The sequence below is a fragment of the Protobothrops mucrosquamatus genome, unplaced genomic scaffold (assembly GCF_001527695.2).
Source record: "Protobothrops mucrosquamatus isolate PMUCROS unplaced genomic scaffold, P.Mucros_1.0 scaffold270, whole genome shotgun sequence".
NCBI classification, from domain to species: Eukaryota; Metazoa; Chordata; class Lepidosauria; order Squamata; family Viperidae; genus Protobothrops; species Protobothrops mucrosquamatus.
In genome coordinates this window covers 1041106-1059666 of record NW_015386615.1, presented here as the reverse complement: position 1 = coordinate 1059666, position 18561 = coordinate 1041106, and the positions used below count along the sequence as shown (strand labels likewise).

General features: G+C 37.3%; 1 protein-coding gene across 1 annotated transcript in view; it reads left to right on the top strand.

Moving 5' to 3' along the window:
* The first annotated feature begins 780 nt into the window (after window positions 1-780).
* Window positions 781-18561, top strand: part of PSD3 (pleckstrin and Sec7 domain containing 3) — a 52366-nt gene continuing 34585 nt past the window's right edge. The window contains exon 1 of the mRNA XM_015814652.1: window positions 781-968. Within this exon, the coding sequence (XP_015670138.1) occupies window positions 810-968 (159 nt within the window). The 5' untranslated portion in view covers window positions 781-809. The remainder of the gene's footprint in view (window positions 969-18561) is intronic.

The following is an 18561-nucleotide window of genomic DNA, read 5'->3' as shown; positions in this document are numbered from 1 at the left end:
TTGTTCAATTTGCCACTGTGCTACACAACTCCTTACTTACTCCCAGAAAAGGGGGGAAAAAAACCCCATATGCCAAAGAGGGCTGAAAAACCTTCTGATAGATAAAGGATAGCATGGAATATCCTCTGAACCTACAGGATCATTTTTTTTCCACCTCTCCTAAGCTGTTTAGAAAATCATTTAGCCGGTGGGTTTTTTTTTTTTAAAAAAAATCTTTCAAGACTCATCCTTGAGGCTTTTCTTCGATTCATCTCTATTTTGTTTGAGCGCAGTTAATGCAGTTTGACATGACATTGCTGGAATTACAAGTGTAGCCTGTCTTGAGTCCAAAATGAATTACTTTTTACTTGGCTTTTTGCCATCTGCTCTGCTGTTTGAAACAGACACTCTTGAGTCCTTCGGTGTGTGTGTGTGTGTGTGTGTGTGTTGGAGCAGGATGGCGATATCTGCTGAGCAGTAAGGGAGCGTGGAGGGGTGGGGTTTCCACCCTTTTATATTTTTCAGCCAGTGACGTGAGCCGTGCCTTGAACAATCACGCTGCCTCAAAACACTGTAGTTGAAGATGCTTTGTGTGAGAGAGACTGTGTGTTTGTGTGTGGGAGTATGTGTGGTGGTGGTGGGGGAACCAGCTTGGTGCATCTTTAAGCAAATTGCTACAGCCTGAGCTTTACGGAGATTCCTCTCTTTCTAAAATTACACTGAAGAGAATTTTTTTTTTTTTAAAAAAAGGGTTCCTTATTGCTCTCAGTCTCCCCTGATACTTTTATAGATACCCAATTCTATAAAGATCATTTATTTACTTTGCTGAAATGATTGGAGTTAATAGTGTGCAGAGTACCAGCAAAGTCCGGGTGAGAGCTACAGGTTCAGTCAAATATCCACGAGAAGACCCCGTCTGGCGGCAAACCCACCGCTCAAAGTCTATGAAAATTTCCAACTCCACGGAGTTTTCTGCTAAGGATGCTAAGGTAAATGAATAGATTGTATGGGATGTGTGGACGCATGGATGCATGTAGATTGCCTCCATATTTGTGGCAATTGTAGAAGGGGAGGAGTATTATCAGTAATACCAAGTTGATAGTATATATATATATATTTAACTTGAAAGCATTCCTTAAAAATTGCTTTGGGGAAGGAATCACCTGGAAGGGGGATGTCAGAATTTATTTATTTTTTTTAAAAAGGGTACTGAATAGATTTTTCAGAGTGCTTCACAAAACGTACCTGCATTGCATTGCATTGCACTGGTAGATGGATGGGTGGGTGACAGAGGGAGGGAAATAAATCCCTTCCGGCACGTATATACCAAAATCCTCCATATACTGAATGGAGATTCCTTTCCCTTCTCCCCTGGTATGGCTCTGTGTGAATGGGTTGTATGATTCAGGTGGTATTTTTTATAGCAGAGGGCTCAATATTGCTATGAAACATTCATTTTTACATTTGGTATGTTTTCATATGAATGGGGATTTTTTTTTAAAAAAAAATTGTCATCTCTGTATTGTGTTTGTCACTGTAGATATTATCAAGCTGGCTCCATCTACCTGCCTCAGGAGCTACTTGAAGTGCTTATAAAGTGTCGTAGTGTGTTCATTTTAGCTTGTGTGTGTGTGTGTGTGTGTGTGTGTTGTTCCTTTTAAAAGCAACAATATACGGTTTTAAGAGTTTAGTCCATATAATTGGGATATCTTTAAAGGATTGATTCTCAGTTTGACCGTTCTCCCATCTGTCTCTCCCCTTTCACTGCAACATGCTATTAATGTTTCACAAGTATGCTAGTACGGAGGTGCCATAACCTGTGAATCTGCAACATTGCGAGTAAGATGCTCTTAATGCTCTCTAAATATGCAAGAGGGTTTATGCACCTGTTCTCTTTCCTTTCATTTGTTCTCTCCTGGGTTTGATATTACCATCCGAGAGCCATGTTCTAAAAGGTCTATTTATATCAGAAGCCCACAAATTGGGATAAGATAGGTGTCATAATCTTGGAGAACTGTAGGCATTTGTAACATTGCTGTAATCATTCTATTGTAATTCTCCAAGAAATACATTAAAGCTTTCTTGCTCCCTTGCAGGGAGGTGAAAGAATTAGAATTTTTGCTTACATGATCGTAGATGTTCAGTTTGCTGGTGAATTCTTCACCCTCCAAGCAATGTAATTAGGATAAAAATAAATAGTATGGTAATGTCTACATCTTGTGGCAAGATCTAGTTTGCAGCAACTGAATAGTTTAATCAGGTGAATCATATTGATAACCGAAGCTTAGCAAGTTTGCTTGGATGACTGAAACTCCCCCCCCAAAGTGGGTTTCAAATGATTAGAAGTATTCCTAGGGAAAAGGCAGTATGTGTTAATGACAGATCATATGTTCTGAAGGAAAAGGGTCTCACTCTAGTTTTTGGGATCTCCAAGTAAAACTGGGAGGACTTTTGTTCTGAAACTCGTTCTGAAACTCTGCAGAGGATTTGCCAGTGAATATCGGAAGCAGTGGGATGGATTGATCAAAGATTTGTCAAAATAAGGCAGTTTTCTACATTAATATCCTTTAATTAAGTGCCACCAGATATGGCCCCACCCCTTTTTCTGAGAGAAGACCAAAACGGGCTGATTGTGATGCTGATCTTGTTGCTTAACCCGATCCACACATGCTTATCGCTCACTCTCATAACAACACCAGATGTTATTCCTCACAGACGAAACTTTCATATCATTTGATGTCATTTCAAACAGGTACTTTTTAACCAGGGCTGTTCACTCACACAGCAGATTAATATCCCGTGTCATGTCCCAGAGAGGCAGACATCTTCATTTCTTTGCAGCAGCAGAAGAAAAGTAGCATATGGCATCCTAAAGACGTCTGCTTTGATGATGTCTGGATAAGTTATCCAACTGAATTTAATGAAAGTCTGTATGGGTCTATTGAGATGATTCTTTTTTTTCTTCCTCCATCAAACATTATCAAGTCTAGGATTATGAAGTATAGAAAATGAAACACAAAATAATTAAAGTTTAGATAAAATCTAAAATAATGAAACAATTAAACCATTGAGCCAATATAAAATGTCATCTGGTAGAATACGTAAGTTGAATTTGGGAGGGAATGACAATTGACCTTCAATATACTCTGGTGAAAGTCATTTAAGTATTCAGTGACATAGTTTCTTTTTTTATCCCTGTCCACCTGGGCCATCTATATTACTCTTTATACTTTGAGAGTGGATAAGAAATGAATTACTAAAAGGGAGAGAGATATGGAAGAAGAAATGTCTTCTAAATAGCAACTCCTTCCCAACCTTCACACCTGTCTCATATTAGTAACATATATTTAGAACAGGACGGGATATACCAGTGTGAGTTCTTAACCGCTGGAATTTGGGATTATTGTATATATCCTGAAGAAAAGAAGGAAATATATTAATACAGGGTCAATTTATTATTGCTGTTGCACAAACTTTCATCGATCAATCTATTTCAACAAATGAATGGAGCATAGCATTCTGATTAAAAAAAAAGAGTAATATAGAAACAAGGCTTTGAAATCTCACTTTTTCATATAAATCAGAGGCATCCAATCTTGGCAACTTTCCCCACAAGACAATCCTGTGAGGTGAGTTGGGCTGACTGGGGAATTCTGGAAGCTGAAATCCACTAGTCCTGTGGTTAACGTATCAGGCTGGAAACCAGGAGTCTGTGAATTCTAGTCTTGCCTTGGCCATGAAAGCTGGCTGGGTGACTTTGGGCCTGTCGCTCTCCTTCAGCCCAACTCACCTCACAGGGTTGTGGGGAAAATAGAAGGCGTGTTGGGTATGTTTGCTGCCTAGAGTTATTTGTAAAAATAATAAATGTGGGAAACAACTAAATAAAAATAAAAATCATAACGTATATATGCATTTCCTATGTGATCCAATGCAGGATGGTAGATAGATGATAGTTGGTTTCCATTTTAGGCTGAAAGTGACTGGCCCAAAATTATGCAGCTGACTTCAATGCCTAAGGCAAGAAGAGAACTTGGGTCTTCTTGCTTTTATTCCAACACCTTAACCATTACACCACAATGGCTTGTTCTCGCATTCACCCACACAAAAATACATATTTAATATTTTCTTCCAAAAAATTTTTAGTGTTTCCATAGTTCCATAATTCCCAATCCTGTACTGACACTGCAGAAAATTCTGGAGTGGAAGCCCAGGTATCTGGAAGGTGCTGTGGTTGAAAAAGGTAGTTATCAGAAAAGCTATTAACGGTGGTTCTTAAATAGGGGATAATTACCTAAGGGGTAATTTGGGAGTATCCTGGGAGTAATGGAGCAATGAGCAACTGTTTGTTTGTGAATTGAGGGACTGCCTCTGTTGTATAAAGCAATGATCTGTTTTCTGTTTTTGTTTTTAAATGGAGGTAATAACATGATTTGAACTCGGAAAGCGGTAATGGGTCTTGCTCTAAAAATATTGGTACTACCATTTTTGGAATTCCCAGACACAGTGCTGTTGTCCAGGGAAACTGGAAAGTTTGACAGCTGCAGACCAACAGCCTAGGGCAGACTGAAGAATCTATTACCTCCTTGCCTTGATTGTCTATATTTATTTTCCCATTGACAGCCAATGTTCCATACATCTGAGAAACTGAGCTAGATAACAATGGAGTTCTCTTGGTCATCGCTGGAGTTTTGGGCAGACTGCCCATTTCTTAAAAGATTATTTTATTTTTCTGCAAACCTTTTGGTTCTTTCTGGCATGTTGTTTTCTTCACGGTCCCTCTGCGGAGTACAAGAAAACAGATTCAGATGCATTTTTCATGTGCTATTTATCTTCGGACAGGGCTGCTATATTTTGCTTCTGATATTTCCAGGCATGTTGGATGGAATATATTTGGGCATTCACATCATGTTTTCCCTAGTGAATCAAAATGGTTGAAATATATATGTTTAAGGATTGAAGGGTTAAAACTGTATTGGAGTATGTATAAATGTTTTTTTTCTCCCTTCTGGAAACAGCTTTTTAATGGCAACAGCATTAGGGTGCTGCCCTTTTTTTTTAAAGGAATCCACCTAAGGAAATATGGCATCATCAAAATATTCTGTCTTTCCTTTTAGTTTATATATTTTTGTCTTCTAGCCAAGAGAATGATGGCTAGACAGTTGGAAGTCCTACTTCCCTAGACTTTATATTTGACCTCTGCAATTCAGTATTGTTCTGAATGTATATAAGCGTAAGATTCTCCTGTAGATTTCATTAACATGATAAGTTGTATAAATATTATCTTTTTCAAGAGGTGGGAGAGGTATATGACTTAAATCAAGGATACATAAAGAATTAGTGCACAGCAAGTTAGGGTGGTGCTGGAAACAGATGACAGCTATCTGAATTCCCCTTCATTTTATTAAAACTGTCAAAATAACAACAGAGAAAAACGCCTCCTTTTTGCCTTCTTTTTTTTGACACTTATGCTTAAGCTCAGTTTAGCTAAACCAATGGTAACATCAAATCCTTTCTAACAGGCAGAGGCATCAAATTGCCTCATCAGTTGGATTGGTATGTGAGTGAGAGAGTAGGACACTGAATGAATGTGGTCCCCATCTCCTGGATAGGGTAGACTTTGGTACATACCACTTGAAGGACATACTGTGCTCACAAAGAACAAGCTGGAATTCCATTCTCAGCGTTGAGAAGTCAGTCATGAACAGAGACAAAATAAAGACTTTGCTGGCATTGCTCTCAATGCTGCAGTTCAGGATTTTGACTTAGTCACATCTGATTCCTAAATGGTATGTGATTAATAAATAGAAAAATAAAAGCATTGCAAATGTAAGATATGCCCTATTCTGACCCATTGTTGCCTCATAGAATTTAACAGCTGGTGATGTTGAATGTCACCCTATTTTTCTCCTTTCATTGAAGCCCTTGGTGGAGATTATTTCTATCAGATCTTTATAAATAATCCCTGTAGTCATATGCAGAGATCTTTCCCTCAGCAGATTCTGTTCTTAGCCATGATGAGAGCAATTTTAGCAGTACCTGTCTCTGAGAAGCAGTAGTGATGAATTAAGTATTTTATTCTATGAATCATCACATATGTAGGCTCTTGGTTGGTAAAATACTCAAACTTCTAAAAGAAAGAAACCCAACACCTCCTTAAAATGTAAATATTTAAAATCCCTTACTCTTTTATATCAGTTTTAATATTACTAGAAATATGGTTAATTTCATATATCGCTAGTCACTCATACTATCCTCCTGTTGGATTAATCAATTCCTTGCCTTTTTTCAGGACTGTCTGTGATTCCATAAAAGTCTTGAGGAAAAGATATTTTCAGAATTCACTCTCCTTTAAACAACTTTGATCTCCTCCTCTTCCTCCTGCTCCTCCAAGAGTCCATGTAGTTGCTATGAAATGTTTGAAAATGCTTAATGTCCTCTGAAATCTCAGAAACTAGAGAGGTGATTAAGATTTAAAATAATGGGCCACAAGTAAACTTTCGTTGTTTTGTTAAATAACAAAAACTGTAGAAAGTAAGTGAATACTAATTATTATTTTTAACATGAGAAAATTTGCAAAACCTTAAGAGATTTTTAAAAGTAGCAGCCCTATAGAATGTACATGCCAGTTTACTATCTCATTTTTTTTTTATTTGTGCAATTTAGGAAGCATATTTAGGAAACTGAATTAAGCATTTCTTGGCACAAAATTTAACTAACCCACAGAAAGATTATGTAAAGTGATGAAGAAGCTTTAAGAAAAAGTAATCCATCAGTAAAAAATGATTATTAAATCCTTAATAATTAAATGTTTGCATGAACAAACTGTAAATCAGAATGAGATCCACTAAAGCATATGAAATATATCTATTCATTCCTATGTCTGCTATTGGAATTGGTGCTACTTCAGACGGCTGGATTTTGGTGACTATAACTATGGATGAAAAAGGCAATATAATTATTTTCATTTATCATATTCTATAGTTGTGCTTCAAGTATGCTTCAGTACAAATATACTGTTTTGATCATTATAGTGTAGCTACACCAATTTTTAAGGCAGACTTTGCTTACTTCTTGATTTCCATCTCCCCTCCCTATAGCAGCCAAAGTACGCAGCTTATAAATCGTTTCAACTTGAGGAGGAACTTTCTAAAATTCAACAAAATGCTTACTTCTTTGTATTCCGAACATGGACAAACATTCTTAACTAGCATCATTGTCCTTCCTAAAACAATTCAGTCCAAAAAAAAAACATTATTATTTTATTTCAAGCCTGGATAAAGTGATTTAAGAAATTGGAGACTTGAGAAGAAGGATTTTTTTTTTATTTAATAAGAATGTGAATTGAATATATGCTACACACACTGGTAACTGCTTATCAAATTTGGACAATCAGAGGAACTGGGGCCTAAGGCCGGAATGGTTTACCTAGAAAGTATATGGTCTGGTCAGTCTGCCCTCCCCAAATTTTGATGGGTTCTTCCCCAATCTTTTTTAAAATGTATATTTATTCAGAGTTAGTTCCATAAAATAAAAGACAAATTGAAAGCGGGGGAAAAAAGAAAAAAAGAAAAAAAGTGAAAGAAATGAAAAAGAAAGAGAAAAGTTAAGAAATATATGAATAATTTTCAACCTTCTTTTCAATAGATAATTACAATTTTATTATTCCTTCTCCAGCTCCTCCGGATCTTTTAAGTAAAACTGTTTAAAAGGACAGGGCAAAAGCCATTGTCTCCAGGTTATATATGAAGTAAAATTTCATTTTTCCAATAATTACTTACCTTTTATTAGCCCAGTAAGACTTTTCTTTTTCAGACTGATCTATAGGCTTAAAAGCCTTCTGCTGAATAGAAGGGCTCAGGATTTCTAGTCATTTAAATAATATATTTTTCACCATACAACCAACTAGGATAATTTATTGGTTTTTTCCCCCCATTCATACCTGGCTTTCTCATTTTACCACAAGGAAGATGTATTCCGTGCTTGTTTGGGTAGCTCTGTCAAATATTTACAAACACTTCAGCTCTTTGGATTTGAAAGTTTGAAAGGACACAGAAACGGAAAAACACTGAGCTTCACATACTGAGTAAAAGCTCTAACAACAATAGGTCATTGCAGTTATACAGCAAATTTTCTTTGTGCCAACTCTTTGATGAAAATAATTATACGCTTTCCAGTGGAAATCAAAATTAGTTTAGTGACGATTGTGATGACATATGAATTAAAAGTTTGCTTGGAAAGACTTCAGGGATTTCATAACTGTCAAGAAATGTATGTCGCCTACTGACCCACAGATGGAATGGTGAAGGTGGAATTAATAAAGTTAAAGATGTGTGTCTGAATAGTGTGTCAAATAGCTTTTTGGATCATGCAGCTAGTAGGCAGGAAGATGTGTTGAGAGGTGATTATATTTATATTTATATTGCTACATTCTTAAGCATATAGATTCATGGCTGATAACATTATTGTAATCGATCATTAGTGATTATATTATATATTGAGAGAGAGAGAGAGAGAGGGAGAGAAGAAAGGAGAAAGAGTATACATAGCTGTGAGAGATAGCCAGATCCTTCTCAACACATGAATATGGACTTCTTCAGTAATCATCATCATCATCATCATCAACAACAACAAGTTGGAAGGGACCTTGGAGGTCATCTTCTAGTCCAACCCCCTGCTCAGGCAGGAAACCCTATACCATTTCAGACAAATAGCTGTCCATTCTCTTCTTAAAAACTTCCAGTGTTGGAGCATTCACAGCTTCTGGAGGCAGGTTGTTCCACTGATTAATTGTTCTGTCAGAAAATTTCTCCTTAGTTCTAGGTTGCTTCTCTCTTTGGTTAGTTTCAATCCGTTGCTTCTTGTCTTGCCTTCAGGTGCTTTGGGGAATAGCTTGACTCCCTCTTCTTTGTGGCAGCCCCTGAGATATTGGAACATTGCTATCCTGTGACCCCTTGTCCTTCTCTTCATTAAACTAGACATACCCAATTCCAGCAACTGTTCCTTCTATGTTTTAACCTCCAGTCCCCTAATCATTTTTGTTGCTCTTCTCTGCACTCTTTCTAGAGTCTCAACATCTTTTTTACATTGTGGTGACCAAAACTGGATGCAGTATTCCAATCTATATTATGGTCAATATAGATTATAACTATTGGACTTCCCTAAGGCTTTCCTCCAACAACATCATAAAAACTCTTGACTACTAAAAGCTAGCTCTTGCTCTTCTCCATTAGATTGCAGGCTACTACCTAGCTTGAAAGTTCCGCTGTTGGTATCCATTTCTGAGTCATGTTGAATTATTGCCATAAAGTTGAGATGAGATTTTTTTTACATGGTAGTTCACCATTGCTTTTCCTAACCCTGCTCATTTATCTAGACTTGGGAAGGTACATGGTTGATGACAATCATGTCAATGACATCAGGACTGGGAAAGATCCATTTTTATCCCATTAGTAAAGAAAGGCGATACTATCGCACAATTGCATTGATTTCTCATGCAAGCAAGATTCTGTTAAAAATCATCAAAGAGAGCTACAGAATGTCATCAATCAAGACCTGATGTACAAGCTGGCTTTAGAAAGGAGCGTGACTCTCAAGAGCACATTACCAATATTAGATGGATTATGGAAAAGGCACGTGAACATCAAAAGGATCTTTATATGTGCTTTATCAATTACGTAAAAGCTTTTGACTGTGTAGAACCTAGTAAGCTTATAGGCAGCTTTGCATGATCTCAGTGTCCCAACTCACCTGATCACAAAACATTGTGCGCTGAATCAGGAGGCAAGAGTGAGAACACTTTATGGCGACACCGTTTTTAGTTCAATTTGTATGCTGAAGTGATCATGTGGAAATTAGATCTGGAGCTGCCTGATGTTGGAGTGAAGATTAGGGAAAAATCCATAAATAATTTGAAATATGCAGATGATATAACACTATCGGCTGTATCTAAGGGAGACCTGGAAAAAATGATCTGAAAAATCAAGGACAAAAGTGAAAAAGTAGGATTGAGTCTTAACATCAGGAAAATAAATATAATGACAAGAGCTGCAGATGGACATGAGATGTCGACAATCAACAAGGAGGAGGAGAATTTATCTTCCTTGGATCCAAAATTGTTCACAATGGCAATTCTACTCCTTAGGCTGCACTGCAATGGTTAACATGAATAAGATCTGGAAAAGCAGAAATATTGAGGCTAATTAGAGCAATAGTCTTCCCTGTAATGATGTATGGGCGTGAGAGTTGCACACTAAGAATGACTGATTGAAGAAGAATTGACATCTTTTGAATTGTGCTGCTGGTGTAAATTATTGCATAGACCACGGACAGCCAGAGTAACTAACAGAGAGGTGTTAAATCATATAAAACCAGACACATCACTAGAAGCTAAAATCATAAGACTACATCTGATTTACTTTGGCCATGTCATGCGTGCAAATTCATTGGAGAAGGCAATGATGCTTGGAATGGTTCGTGGAACAAGAAGAAGGGACAAGCAAAGAAAATGCTGGCTTGATAATATCAAATCTGAAAGTCGAACATCCAACAACTGAAAGGAGCTGTTCTTGACAAGATACTATGGAGGTCAGGACTAAACGCTTAAAACAACGTAGATTATAACAAACTGTGAATGTAGCTGTGTATAATACACAAATAGATCTGATAGGATGATGTCTGGATATCTGTATGACTTGTTATTAAATACACCAAATCATAAATTAGGGATTTCTACTACCTGCCAGGTAGATAACAGCACCTAATATAGCTGACATTGGGTGATAATTAAAAATCTATATAGGTTTGGACCTGATTAGTGTTTGAATGAGAGGAAACCGCAGGCTACAAAATCAGTGAAAATGCAGCTTGCTTCAGAAAGCAACAGCTCACCATTTGTGGCTGATAAACTACAGGGACTATCTATAAATTCACCCAGGATTGAGCCTAACCTAAAGGATTCTTTACATCATCTCAGTGTAGCCCTTTCATTCCAACCCATTGTGATAGATAACAGTTTAATCACCACTGCCAATATAGCTTTAGCTATCCCTTTTGTATTAAGAATAATTTTGAGGTAAAGTTGTTTTGACCTCAGTAGAACTATGATTAGACCAATGCTGAGATTTCACCTGTCTAAGTATTTCTCTCATTTCCCTCCAGGGTGTTGGGGTGTAAAAGCCAAACATAAAAAATGAATGATCAACAGCTTCCTCTTCTCTTCAAACAGCAACAACAGAAAGAGCTCCCTGGGCCTTAGGAATCCATCTACATATTTGTCAGCAAAAGCCATTCTCTGGGGTTTAAACTAGCAATGCCAGCCCTTTGCGATTCCAATTAAAAATAATTAATTTTCTTGTCCAATTTTAGGTAATGCTTATTTCAAGCTTTTAGCACCTACTGTCAGTTCCACTTCCTTTAAAACAGATATTTTTAACGGGCGAGCTTCCTCCAAAAAAAACAAAAACAAAAAAGATTTTAGGAGCTCAAAAGAGCTTAGAATCCATAAATGAATGATGCTTAATACTTTGGAGGATTTTCACTCAATCTCAGTGCCATCCCTATTAAAAAAAGTTGGTTCTGTTGGTTCAGCTGGGCAAGCACACAACGTTACTTCAAAAATGATGTAGACTTGTCTTAAAGGTTCTCATGCAAGGTTTGGCCTGCAGTCACAATATGGATTAATGCTTTGCATATATGAAAAAATAGGGAACAACTGTCCTGAGTGTGGGCTGTAACTTAATCATAGAGATAAAATACAGACAAGAAAACTCTGAAGTTTGTGTCTCAAAGTCTAATTGAAAGGGTATATTTGAATAGTAGCAGGACCACTCATGTAAGGGAAGTTGCTTTATCCTTACAAATGTTAATAACCTAACAGCCTCACTGGGTAGAACAGATGTGGAAATCAATTCCACAGGAAGATTAAAACTGTTTTCATTGAGATTGGCTATAATAGAATCTTGAAGTTCATTGTGCTATTCTTCTTCCTTCTTATACTTGAGTGAATTAGGGAGTTATCTGCCCAAGCCACTTCCTGATGTTATCTGATTGTTCTAGACCAGGCATGTCAAACTCATGACATCATGTGATGCCATGTGACATATTGGGACTTTTTCCCCATTGGCAATGGAGTGGGTGCAGTTTCGGCATGACGCATCCAGCCCACGGGCCAGCAATTTGACATGCCTGTTCTAAACTTTAATTGTTCAGCCCCCTTTTGCATATTTGCATCTTCTTGACTGTCTACAATATTGCAATCCATGTCTTCGTGGTCTTGGTTGATAGCCCACAAGAAATATTTAGTTTCAAATCAAGGTTCCCCATTTGACTGCTCTATACTGGCATTGACCATTGTTGGTCAAAGTTCTAACTTATGCCATTGTTTGACACATATGTTTGTAGCTATGGACAGTGGTGTTTTTGCCAATCCATTAATTTGAGACAATTGCTAATTTGAACACTATATTTACTTCCAAATCATTCCGTTGCCATGATTCGGATCCCAGGATGATTAAAATGTGGATACAATTTTAATGGTGGGAATGGGCAGTTACTCAACTAGAAAACTATTTGGATAATTTATGAAGTCACATGCTTTAATATATGGAGCTGGGTGTTGAGGGAATACTTGTTTATTTCTCAGGCTACTGTAATTTCAATGCAGTAACTTTCCCCATTTACATTAATGCACACATGTTCCATGCAAATTAAATAAGAAAAATGCCACTCTCTTTATCAGAATCTTGCTTACTGCCCAGCATATTATGTTTTAATCATCTCCAGGTAAGAATAGCTAATAGTGCACTGAGTTTGTATCCAGTGTAGCTACAAATGTCCCTAAAAACACTGTTTTGTAAATAGTCTTATAATTGTAATTTTAAACATTACAGGTAGTCCTCGAGTTATAAGCACAATTGGGTCCAGAATTTCAGCCGCTATGTGATGGCGGTTATTAATTTAGTTATCATTATGGCCATTAAGTGAATCATGCAATTGTTAAGTGGATCACGTGATAATTAAACAAATCTGGTTTCCCCAATGACTTTGCTTATTAGAAACTGGCTGAGAAGGTTGCAAATCTTGATCATGTGATAGCAGGACACTGTAACCATTGTAAATGTGAGCCGGTTGCCAAGTGTCCATATTGCGATCATGTGACCGCAGGAGTCATGCAACGGTCATAACTTCAAATATGGGTCTTAAGCACTGTTGTAAGACCAAACTTCTGTTAAATGAATGGTTATAAGTTGAGAACTTCCTGTAACATTGCTTTTTCTTTTTTGCTGTTGTAAACAGTCAAAAAGCTTTGCTAGTCAACAGTATCACAATAATGCTTAGAATAGTAATTGACAGATAGTGCTGCCTGTAGGGAGAGGATGGTCAAAAAGGCAAGATGGCAGACATATATGATATAACCAGCGGTGGGATTCAAATATGTGAACAACGGGTTCTCTATGTGGATGCTGCTTCCGGAAGTCCGACAAAAAATTAGCTACCGGTTCTGCCAAACTGGTGCGAACTGGCTGAATCCCACCACTGGATATAACCCATGTCCATTTCATACATGTGCTTAGACAAAAGGGGCAGGTTTATTGTGTGACACTGCATCCACTTATCTTGCCTTTTTTTGATACATACTTGATAGATGCGAGTACTTATAAGATTGTTGTTGATTGGGGAGGATACGGTCAAAACATTATATAAATCTTTCTGGGTTGTACAAATTAATAATAAATAAAACAACAGTGAATAGAATAACAGTGAAAAGTGTAGGTATGCTTGCCCTGAGGCAGCTGATTTTTACACTATAAAAAATGAATCTTTTGAGATATAGCAATGTATTATTTTTGATCAAGAAAAAAGCCAGGTATCAGAAGTATGGGAAATTGCTGGATCCTTATCTTTTATATTTATTAGATGTACCCGTTTTCATTTAGCGCAGTTGAAGATGAGCTAGTTTGCTTTAGAATGTTCATTTTAGTGGCATCTATAAAAATCATTATGAGAACTCAGTTAAAAATGAACAATAAATTAAAACTACAAATTAAATGTTATTTGATCATTGATATTAATACTAATTCAGGGAAAGCCAGATGTGCTTAAGGTCCATCTATTTGAATTGAGTCTCTAGAGAATGCAATGAGAGCTTGTAATTTCTTTGTGCTTCATGCTCAGCTTGACAGTTTATAATTCTTCCTTCCAATTGAAGTCAAGTATTATGACCCCAAAGTTTTATTTAGCTCAGACTTCATTCCCAATCATAGAACTCACTTCTTACTTCCCCAAATACAGGCAAAACATTTGTAGATATTACAGATAGTCCTTGACTTACAACCACAATTGGGAACAGAACTTCTGTCACCAAGTGAGGCAATTGTTAAGTTATTGCACCAGATTTTACAACCTTTATTGAGTAGTCCTTGGTGCTCTCTGAGGTTGGTTGTTTTCTTGCAGACATTTCATTACCCATACTAGGTAACATCATCAGTGCAGCATGATGTCTGCAAGAAAAGACATTTCATTTCAACCCTGAGCTACAAATATTCTCCTTTATCAGTGCAACCTTGACATGCCATCTGGCCATCTTCACGGCAAATATAGAGAAGTGTGTTTCTGTTGCTTTTTCCATTTTTTAAAAAAAAACTTCAGAATCTTGACTACAGAAACTTGACTGTTGTTTGAGCAGCGCCTGCAAGATTTTCTGTTGACACAACACATCCTCATCACGACCTGTTTTCCTTGTTATCTTCTGGGAGGAGGCTCCGTGGTATCCGAAGCAGAACATCCAGATTCAGTCACAGTTTCGTTCCATACAGTATAAACCTTGTGAACTCTCAAGCTTCCTCTTTCCGCTATGTATTCAAGATGGACAGTGATTAATATTTATATGTTATTTATATGTAAGAGCATAGGTTTATATATATGTTACATATAGCATGTTTAAATGTGTGTTATGTATGTGTACGCTTCTGAGAGCAAGCAACAAAATTTCATTTTTAATGCGGGCCAATGTGCCCACAGTAAAAAATGACAATAAAGGTTATCTATCTACAGCTCTGAAATTTCCTAGTAATCTTCTGTCCAAGCAGAGATGGGTTTTGTTTATTTAACTGTTTATTCATCTGTCCGATTTATATAATGGCCTATCTCCTGATGGGTGACTCGGTGTACTTCTGATTGCTTTGTTAATGAGAATTTTTTTTAATATTCTATTAGAAAACAGCCTTTTGGTGTTAACATTTATCCTGATTCAAAGTATCAGGGTCTTTATCGTTGGATTAAACAATTAAATTAAACTGCCCAGAGTCATTGGGAGCTGGGCAGAATATAAAAATAAATAAAACAAAATAAATTATCTTAGTAATACTAACAGAGTGATAGTGATAATTTAGTGCTGGTTTAAATAAGACATGAAATAAACCCTTGTTTGGCCTGCAGCTTAATGCTTTTTTTGAGTTCCCTAGTGTTTCATGGTTTGCACATCCATTATCTCACTAATCCTTAAAACACCTTCGTGTGACGGTCGTTAATATTATTACCCCACTACTAACACAGAGTTTATGGGGACATAGCTTTCATCAGCTTTTCATAGGAGAGGTGAGAGACCTGCTATCCTGAACTACAATCAAGTGTAGTCATAGTGTAATTAACACATGACAATACCTGATGATGGTATGGGGCCACTTTCCAGCTTGCTTGATGACTGATTCTGTCCAAATTGGCCCAAACCACTCGTTTAGTTCTGTTGCAGAAGCTGAGAATCCCTGGTTCTTTAAGACATAGGACAATTATTACCAAGGTATTTAGAATTATTTGGAAGCAGAACAATGCCCAAGGGTTGCATATTAAATTAAATAGGTTGCATAGGGGATTTTTGTGTGTGTGTAAAGGACAGCTAGAGCAACATTAAATGCTAACGTACAGGTAATCCTCAACTCACAACCACAGTGGAGCCCAACATTTCTGTTGCTAAGTGAGACAGATGTTAAGTGAACTTGGCGCCATTTTACAACCGTTCTTGTCACAGTTGTTAACTGAATCATTGCAGTTGTTAAGCTAGTAACAGGTTGTTAAGTGAATCTGGCTTCCCCGTTGACTTTGCTCATCAGAAGAGGTGATCACATGACCCCAGGACACTGCAACCGTCATGAATATGAGTCAGTTACCGAGCATATGAATTTTGATCACATGACTATGAGGATGCTGCAGTGATCATAAGTGTGAAAAACAGTGATAAGTCACTTTTTTTTCAGTGCTGTTGCAACTTTGACCGGTCACTAAATGAATTGTTATAAGTCAAGGATTACCTGTACTAGAGAGAAGGAGGTCTGATCAGGAGATGGATTTCTGAAGAGCAGTTTTTTTCCTTGAGGTTATTGTTTGTTGGTTTTGGCAGCCAGGGACTCCTGAGGCGGTACAGTGCGTTCGGATGGCAGCTGTTGAGAAGGATATAGCTTGCTTGCAGAATTAAACTCTGAATGGATTTGATCTCCATGTTGATTCCCTTGTTGGATGACTTGCAGAAGAATATGATGGTGAAAGACAGGTGAATCTTTGGATAGCTTATTTAGCTGAATTATTTTGGAGTCATGGAAGTGGCAGACTGTGCCAGAAAGTATCTGTATCATTAGCAAGAGCATGTTATTGCTGTCAGAACGAGTTCTTAAATAAAAAAACAACACCAAAAACCTGAAAATTGGTTATAGCTTCAAGTCAGAGTCTTCTGTCATACCGAATCAGTTAAATGCAGCTTTTTAATCTTTGTTTTATTGCGTGAAATGTACACTGTTCAGAACAAAAGCTTCAGGCCTTTGAGATTGTTTGCTTTACATCATAGTTTATTTGTATTTAAAATGAAAGGCTGGTCTTAGATTTTGCTGAGTATATAGTAATGGAGACACTTAGGGGTTTTTTGTTTGTTTGTTTTAATTCTAAGCTTATATTTAGAATCTTGTTTTAGGTAAATACAGTAGCTGTACTTAGCAAATGTAACATATGTTGGACCTTTAGAAAATTGAAGGGCACGTATGACATCAGTTGGAAAAAGATACCAGTTGAGATGCCTAGAATGATTATCTGTTGCTGTAAACAAAGGATGTAGAGAAAAGGTGTTGCTGGTTTTAGAGGCAGCACTGTTAGCAGTGCTATAGCCAGTGCTATGAGTAAACAACTTTTGAGGGTTTGTGAGGGTACTTTCCTCTCTTAAGGATTGGACACAACACAGCCTGGCAAAATTGTATGCAAGGCTTTATTACTTCCCCAACAAGAGGCTATTTTTCTGGATCAACTCCACCCTTCTAGGACTTTGCAAGGTGATGTTGCCACATAAATGAATTGTTATAAGTCAAGGGTACTTGTTGTCTTTGGTACTTCTTTTGCTACATAGTTCAAACAAAAATCCCCAAGTAATAATTAAAATAATACAACCTTTGCCTATTTCCAAAAGTTTCTTGCACTAGTTGGGATGAAGTGCTGTTTCTGTGTAGTTGTTCCTGGTCTAGTTGCTACTGGTCTCCCAGCAAAGCTTCAAACTCCAGCTGGGATTCCCACAGGAATCATAGCTTGTGGTTCATGCAGTTGAATGAAAATCTGCTTGCCTGCTTCTAATATCTGCCAGTCTCCAGACATTGCCTCAGTTTCCTTGTGTGTAGGCCATTTACTTTCATCTTCTGTACTACACACATCCCTCTTCCCACTCTTCCTTAGCATCTGCATTTGAAAGCTCCATAGACTGGGTTGGGTGAGGCTGCCTCTGAACGAGAATACATCCTTGAAAACACCAGTGTGTGGCTCAGTTAACACAGCAGTTGCAACATGGCTTAGATGCCTATGAGTAACTAGAGATGAACGCATGTCTGAATGCATGAGGGAAATGAGGAGAAGTATTTCTGCCTGGCTGCAGCTGCTTTTCCAAAACAGGCTTTATTCCCTCTCAGGATTTCTATTATGACCAAATTTCTCCTAAAACTTAAGTAGAAGAATCTGTTTTCCAGTCCACATTCAAATTCAGCTGTTAGAAATTGAAGCTGTGAGCTGGATCTGGAATTAGATATTGGAAAGTTGTAATCTGAGGAGCAGATGTCAAAACAATGTTGGCCTGAGGTGTTCCCCAAAGTAATGGGACTTTAGTTCCTCAAATTATCAGGCAACATGTCCTTCAACCAAGCTAGCTGGGAACCCTAGACCGAATTTTGGAAGGCTGGCTTTTGTACACAATTGGGAGTGCAGATCTTCAGGCTTCCTCATGTATTTTTAAATAGGATGTCTGTGTGTGTGATGAAAGCTCCCTATTATTGATATTCTCTAAACAGTACATTACAGAAACAGACTCAAGGGATGTCAAAATATGTGCCAGATAATAGTAGGAAGAGACGGACTGAATAAAATAACAATTGATAGAAAAGGGAGCAAAATGACAGAATTACAATCTATAGGGAAAGCAGAGCGAGATTTAGCACTCCTCAAAGAACTTTGGAAGTCCAGTTTGAAATAACAGTTCTTTTTACAAGGTATATTTCTAAAACATATCAACAAGAACAATCTCGGTTGATTAGGATACATGTTTATAGCGATAAGGATAAAATT